The sequence below is a fragment of the Seriola dumerili genome, unplaced genomic scaffold, assembly GCF_002260705.1.
Source record: "Seriola dumerili isolate Sdu_G_001 unplaced genomic scaffold, Sdu_1.0 BDQW01027613.1, whole genome shotgun sequence".
In the NCBI taxonomy this organism is placed as follows: Eukaryota; Metazoa; Chordata; class Actinopteri; order Carangiformes; family Carangidae; genus Seriola; species Seriola dumerili.
In genome coordinates, this window is record NW_019201868.1 from 1 (window position 1) to 7,890 (window position 7,890).

The window sequence follows — 7,890 nt, forward strand, 5'->3', positions numbered from 1 at the left end:
AAGATGATTAAACTTAAAAACATTAGTAATATCAATTGCTTTACATATTTATTCCACTTATAACTTTAAGCTGAATACACTAACCTCCAAGTTGATTTACCTTAAAAATTCCTTTGCCCAATTACTCCACTATCTGAAGAGTAAAATAAAATCTGTTTAATAGAAAAAAAAACTATACAGATTAAATTAATTAAGAAAATAAAAAGCAAAACCACAGGAGTACATTCTTGTCTACATGTTTTATTTAACTTGTCTTTATCACGTTATCAAACAAAATAGGTTTGCAATCAAAAAATCAAATAGGACTCTTGTGAATCAGGATGGCATTAAACTACAAAATCAATGCCAATGCAATAGGAAATAAACTAGATCAGTGCTAATAACACGAATCATACACCAATCAGCATGGAATTAAACTACAAAAATAAGTGCCAATGCCATAAAACATACTGTAGCTAGAAATAGGAATGGAACCAAACTGCTAGATCAGTGCTAATAACATGAATCATACACTAATCGGGATGGAATCAAACAGCAAAATCAGTAGCAATGCATAAAAAAACTTGCATATCAAACAGTGCCCACAGTAAACATGGTATTTTTAAAGTGCAACATTACAAATAACCAAGCACTCAGATCCAGAGCAGTGGCATAAGTATTCAGACCCCTGTTTTAAAAACAGATAGTTGATTCTTCAAAGATTGAATTTTGGGTTTCAGCTCACCTCTGCCCAGGTTTAGCATGACCTGTTGAATAAAGTCGAAGGTGCTTTTCATGCACTTGGGGTAATCCAAGTGCAAGGCATAAATCAGTCCAAAAAGGACACAGAAAGCCTGTGGCAGGTTGGCCAGCTCCTCCATTACCACACTCCCTTCCAAGATGATGCTCACTGTGGATGGGTTGAGTTGAGGATGTTCATCAATGCAGAGGATTCCCACTGAAGTTTCACTGTAAAAGTCCTTGTCAGTTGCATCCTAACAGAAAAAGAAACAGACAAAGAGAGGACATTGTAATGTCAATAATGCTGTGTTGACCACAGAAATTAAGAAAGGGCAACACCAATTTTAAATCGCCATAATTTGATCTGTGCATTACAAGAGCTGTTTGAAAACCTGTGTGCTGAAATGGTTTTGTAGCTCAGCATAGATGGAGAGCTTTTTCAGTCCCAGTCAAGCTGAAAAGTTGTGTAAAAACTTGTTTCCAGTACAGATGCAATTGTTGCAGTTGATACAAATTTAAGACCAGTATTGTCCTTTAATCTCAAAAAGTAAGAACTTATGTAAAGGTTTTTCATAGTCCTCAGCAAAATAAAAAGAGGGGTTGTAGCAACACATTATGTAATAACGGTGCAATATGTAATGATGTAATAAATTTTCATCTCATTATGTAATAACGCCACATTTTGTAATAATCTGCCGCATTTTGTAATAAAATTCTTGAACACAATATGTAATAAACTTTGCTGCATTTTGTAATAAGTTGTTACATATTGCGTCAGTTATTACAAAATGCGGGTGTTTCACTTTTTTATGAAGAAAATGTAATAATTTGGTGCATTATGTAATAAACCACCAAAATGGATGTCCTAATTAGGAAAAACATTATACCATCAGAACAACATTGATCTTAAGCATACCAGCATGAATCGTAAATTAGAATTCATTTTAAAATGAAAAAATCTAAATCAAATATAACATTCATTATTATTCATTATAATAGAGAAAGCTCATAGAGAGCTTGGTAGGATGTATGCATGTACCACAGCCAGCCACCAGGGGGAGATCTAAATATTTTGGCTTTGGTTTTGGTTAGCCTACACTTCAAATGGAAAATAATTGAAAGGCAACATGTGGAAAGGTATGAACAAAGAACAGATTTCAGATTCAGAAAATCTAACTAACTTTCTAGTAGGCCTGGACTAAGATTCTAAGACTCTAAAATGCTTGGATCCATAGCAGCAATGTACTTTTCTCAATATTGAGTCAATAGACAATGGAATCTGTAAAATTTGCAGATATTCAAAACAAATTCAGTTACTTACCGAGCAGGTTTTGAAGAACGCAGAGGGGTCATCCCCCAAGACGACTGGCAGTCCCCGAAGACAAAGGCACCTGATGTCTGTTGGCTCAGTGGTCTGGAAGATAGTGGACATAACTAAGTACACTCATACTGTACATGGTTAAATAGATTCCAGAAAATCGCCACAATTTAATTACTTCATTACAACCTTCCTGGACAGAAAGTAGAGAGGAGTGGATAGAAGGACAGAAGTGGAGAGATAAAAACAAGAAAAGAGCAAAGTATAAAGAGTAGGAGAAATGAGGAGGAAATGGAAACGGGAGAGCAGTGAAAAGTAATGAGATGAGAAGAAAGGGGGGAATAATAGATAGGCAAGAGAGGCAGTCAGCTTAGGTAGACAAGTCAGCCTACCTTTGTCTGACGTAAAAGGTCAGTTAAAAGCTGTCCACTGAGGCCCCTCTTCTTCCTGAAGAAGTCCATCAAGTTTGGCGAGAAACGGTCAAGTGCCTCAAAGAAGTTTTCTTTGAGATTTTTCCCCACCACTCGGGTGAACTCGTAACACACCTGAAAACATAAAACATAGCCCAACATGTATAGGCCCATGGTCAAATGAAAGACATTTATGACCCTCAACACAACACGATTTGGGTCACACAGTGTCAACCACTGTATTGAGTATTTGTAAATACTCAATACAGGCATACAAACCTGGCTTTCGGAGAAAAGTGCTGGCCATCGCTGTACAATCTGGGTAATTGCAGGCTTGTCTGTCACAACTTCTTTTCTCCGAAGAGCAAAGGTCATATCCATCTCTTTCTTAATAAGGGACCCATTTGGCTTTGCCTTCATCATCTCATTGACTAGAACCTGGCGAGCTGCTTCCAGGTTGCGGTCATCCAACCCCTCTGGATACTGAGGCAGGAAATTTATTTCTCCTTTCCTTGGCTTCTTGATGTCCTTGTTTGGAGGGTCGCCATTTGTAGAGTATCTTCCACGTTTACCACTATTGACAGTGACGTCAAGTCGGCCCAGCTTGCACATTTTGGCTCTGTAATTTCCAACCTTGAACTTCAAACTGTTCTTCCATCCAACACAGCCAGAGGGTGACCCCGCTTCTTTAAGACATGGGTGCGTTTCTACTAAAGCTTGTGCAACAGCCGCTAAATCTTCCTTTTTTGGGTATGCATCAAATGCATAGATGACCTCAGCCAATTTCTCAAGGATATCATGCTTTAGCTCTTTTGTCACTTTGAGATAGGTTCCATCCCTGAGATATAACAAGTTACCTTGACGGAGTCGGTACTCAACATCAACTGAAAATTTAGGAATTTCAAACACCTCTGGCCATGGCACACTTCTATCCAGAGAGGAGCTGGACAGGATCTCGGTGTCTGCCAGGCTGCTTGCGTCACTACACAATGAAGGTTGTTCAACTGGTTTAGTGACTGGTACCAATTCAATCATAGGGATGATTTTAATCGTTGGCTTATCTGGGAGCTCTGAGACATCTTCAAGGTTACACAGTTCATTGTTAAAGTCGGGGTCTTGGTACTGTAGGACGAAGTTGTAATTTTCTTGGAGAGTGCCTTTAAGCCAGCCAATCAAATCTTCAAGTGTGTTCGGTCGTGTTGTCATTGTCAACTTTCTGATGTCTCCCTCTGAGACAATAACCCTCATGATGAATTTCTCTTGCTGAGCCATCTGGGGAGAAAGGATATACACAAGAATTTAGCAAATAACATATCGTTTCAATGTGACCATAAGTTCTCCTTGGACCCTGTATGCTGATAACGGGAGGACATCATTCAGCTCCGATATCTTGACCACATGTGTGTAGGGGATATCACCACAGAGAAGTTGGTAAGATCTCAAATGCTCACAGTACCATGCGGTCATTTTGTGGCAGATGAACAGGATTTCTGTGTTAGCTGTAACAATCTTTTCAATCTGGGAAAATTCAGAGAGACCTGAGCATGAGCCAAAAGAGAGAATCATGCCTGGATGATACATGATTCCATCTATGCAGACAGATGACACATCCAGAACAGAATCTACCTTTGCAATGTCTCGAGCAAATACTTTCTGAACATTCAAAGGGAAAGAGGCAAGCAAAACTGGGGTAACCCTTGTCATCTCCACCGATGGTTTGAAAAATGCGCTGCAGTCAAGATGGTAACTGACTGCTTTCTGGTGTTTTGTAGCGAGTGTCATTGCAACATTTTTGAAATTTTGAGCATTCCGAATTGCTTTTTTAAAGAACTTGTGTTTCGCCTCGAAGCGCATTGTCCAAACATCGCACAAGGGACCAAACTTCCTCACAAGGTAAGGATAGTGTTCCAGATAGTGATGCTTTGGCTTTAACTGAAAACCTGGAAAAGTTGACTGCAGCAGCCGTCTGTGTTCTGTTATTTTACATTCCATGAAATGCAGTGTCTCTTCAGTAAGCCTTGGTGCCACAGCCAGCTCGATTATGTCTTTAAGAAGCATCAGAATTTCCCAAGTGTCATCACCCTCAGGAACACAGTGACCAATAAGAAATGGGAGGAGCCTTATGAGACACCAATTCTCATGGGCATTTCCACCAATGCTTCCTTTTGTGGAAAATCCCTTTCCGATGATCTGAGGGCGGTCTGTTTTGTCTGTGAATGTATAATTAAAGTGTCTGATGGCCTGATTTAGTGTATCTAACGTGAAATACCTCTTGCTTATCAGATTTTTAAGACACAGGGACAACTCAATTGGCACAATGCCTTCAAAGAGATCGTGCAAGATGTCGGGAGGATACCCAGTGACCACATGAAAGTGCTCGAGATTTTCAGTTAATGGACATGCTCTTTTCACACCATAAGTCTGAGTCAGTGCTGTGTCCTCTCTCACCTCCTGCACTTGCCTATCATGAGAGTCTTTGTCTCTGAGCTGAAAGAATCCAGAACATACCTCTTGCTGTTGTGCGTCTTTGCTGCTCGCTAGACAGAATCTGCAGAACTTGTCGACCTTGAAGCTCTCCAGGAATCCTGCAAGAGAGTGAGCACCAAGATTATCAGCGGCAACATATAAGACTGTGCCCTTCACACTTACACCTAGTGACTCTATGTAAACACCATTTTGCTCCAATATCTTTAGATCATAGATGAGAGGTTGCAGAACTTTTGCATAACCACACTCTTTAACTGTAGAGGTATTGCATAGTAGAGCAAGCTGGATTGAGTTGAGGGTGGACCTGTATTTTGCAGGTATATTTGCAATGACCCAATACACTGCACACATTTTATGTTTCAGTTTTGACGTTCCTAGAGGATTGGCTACTTCAAAGTCGTCAATGTAAAGGCCAAGAGCAATTGTGAACTCATCGCTTGCAAGAAGAGAATTTTCATTAAAGTACTGTCCATCTGCATAAGACGTGTATTCCTGCAGTACATGGACTTTTTCTGACATAGCTTTATCTAACACGTCAGTTTTGTTAAGCAGCTTCTGGAGCATTGGAACAATTGGGACATATGCAAGTGGTTTTTTGCCTTTTTCCACAACATATTCAATAGGTTTTACGAGTGGGAACTCTTTGCGTACATAGGCTGCTCTCTTTTTAGCACTTCCTAAGGGTCCATCTTTGGCACAAAATGACATCATGTTACACTCTGACACAGCACTGGTAATTTTGCTCACAACTGTATCATCCACATTATCAAAGTATTCATTTAGTGTAGCCCTCACTTTGTTATGCAGAAGTGGCTCTGACAGCTTATTGATTTGACAAAGCTGCTGTAATACCTCTTGCACAGAACTCTCTGGTATGTGCATAACTGTTTGCATCTTTAACAGAAGAGATGCTAAGTTGTGCTCTAGCTGCTTTCCTAAATCACGAATATCATTCTCACTAGCTTCTTCACTAACTCCTTCCAACTCTGCCATGTCATCAGCATGTGATATTTGCTCTTGTGCACCATCCTGATCATGACCTTCATAATCACAACCAATGATTTCTGACTTGAACCTCTTCCAGCTGTGTTCCTTGTGTGCTTTACTCTTGTGTGCTTTGAATGTGGAGTAGACACTGCTTTCAAAGTCACAGTCTTTATAAGGGCAACTAACTTTATGGTTGACTTTTAAGTGTGCATTATGCAGGTGACTAAAGTAGTCAGTTTCAGTACAAGACTCAGCAAACCCACATGACAGACAACAAAACTTTACTGGTACATCTACAGTTGGTTGCTGTTCTGAAGGTTTGGTGTGAAGGCGGGATAAGTGTACTCTTAGTGCATTGAGTGATTTGAATGTACACAGACATTCCTGGTGTAAACATGGAAATGGTTCTGTTCTCGCATAGCTCCCATGTTTTAGTCTATAGTGCTTAAAAAGCTGTGCTCTCTTTTCACAGATGAAAGGGCAGTACTTACACTTCCACAACATGTCTTCTGGAGACCTGCAACACAATAATAAAAAAAAACAAACATAAGAGACGGGGAAGTAATGTTAGATTATCCTCTACAATCTATCTGTATTTTGAGACTCTTAATTCTGGATAGTGACAAAACTGTGTAATGCCATTTGTTTGATGTTCACTTCTTAAAAAGTAATGTTGCTTTGTGGAAGTAAAGAGGGTCACATACACATTGCAATATCACAGCCTGGTCACATGAATACAGTTAACATTTGATAGGTGATTTACTAACAATTAATGGCAATTATCTTGAGTGGAAAAATACACAAAAAATATCCAATTAGCGTGGCAAGAGCAAAAATTTCCAATGCTGAAAAACAGGAGCTTCAAATATCTGTTTAAGCAACCTTTTCAACCGGCCACAACGTTTAGGAGCAGATTCAAAATGTCGGTTTTGAGCGCGCGTTAACAAGTGAAAATATCAGTGTTAATACTTGAAACGTCGTTTTCACTGCTCACAAACAGCTACTAAAGCTATGTGTGTCTTAGAATAGAAAAATGTCCGTTAAAATGCTTTACACTGCTAGCCAAATGTGTCTTAACATTACCACGTCAGTTTAGCTAATGAAAACGTTTTTTTTCACTGCTGTAACAGTCATGGAGCTAGTGCTAACTTTAAATCAAAAGCGACCACAGAGAAAAACGCGGTCGCTCACTCACCAGATTCAGTCGTACTGTCGCCCTCTTTTTTCGTCTCTATTCCACTCGAGGCACACGTCGCCAGCAGCGAACACTTGAAAATACATCCATGGAAAATACACGCAGGAGAAGTGACGTGCAGCAAAATGCCTTCAGACAGGTTACCTATGCTGCATTCAAGTGGTGTCAGAATAATCGGGTAAATGATTTTCCGAATGACAAAAATCACACAAACACTGATAAGCTACAGTAAATATCTGCCCATGTAGAGTAAAATAGATTAGTGAGTTATTTATTTGCATAAATCATGATATCAATGATATCAAGTCAATATTTTTGTGATTTAGGTATTGTAGAGTCTACTAGTAGAATACAACAACAGGTATGGGATAAAATCACTGATATAAAGCTTAAAAAGTGTTTCTGCATAGTTGATAACAACATGAAATATCACCAGAAACGGCTAACCATGTCTTTTTACATGTTTTGAGTATTAAAACATAAAAAATCTTCTTTGTAGCATCCAAGTTGAAAAATTACCTCGGGAACAGCGAACCTTCCTATACTACTTGAATGCAGCGGGAATTTAAGAGGCGTGGTCATGACCAAAACTTAAAAATTTCATCCCATTTAACTTAAAGTTACTCATTCATGACATTACTTTCAAATGTAAATATATTCTACTTTGAATTAGTAGACTGCGCTTAAAATTGATAGTTATACAATCAAACTTAAACAATCAATTTCAACGTACATAGATAATTTGAGTAGAAATAAAATCCGGGCTAACAGTG

At 39.0% G+C, this 7,890-nt stretch overlaps 1 protein-coding gene across 1 annotated transcript; it reads right to left on the reverse strand.

Moving 5' to 3' along the window:
* Positions 1-52: 52 nt before the first annotated feature.
* On the reverse strand, positions 53-5,928 carry samd3 (sterile alpha motif domain containing 3). The gene is made up of 6 exons (XM_022770226.1): positions 5,895-5,928; positions 4,957-5,033; positions 2,728-3,720; positions 2,431-2,583; positions 2,042-2,134; positions 53-974 (listed from the first exon to the last, which is right to left on the reverse strand). Exons 1-6 carry the CDS (start codon positions 5,926-5,928, stop codon positions 660-662), a joined length of 1,665 nt encoding a protein of 554 aa, XP_022625947.1. The 3' UTR covers positions 53-659.
* Between the last annotated feature and the right edge of the window lie 1,962 nt (positions 5,929-7,890).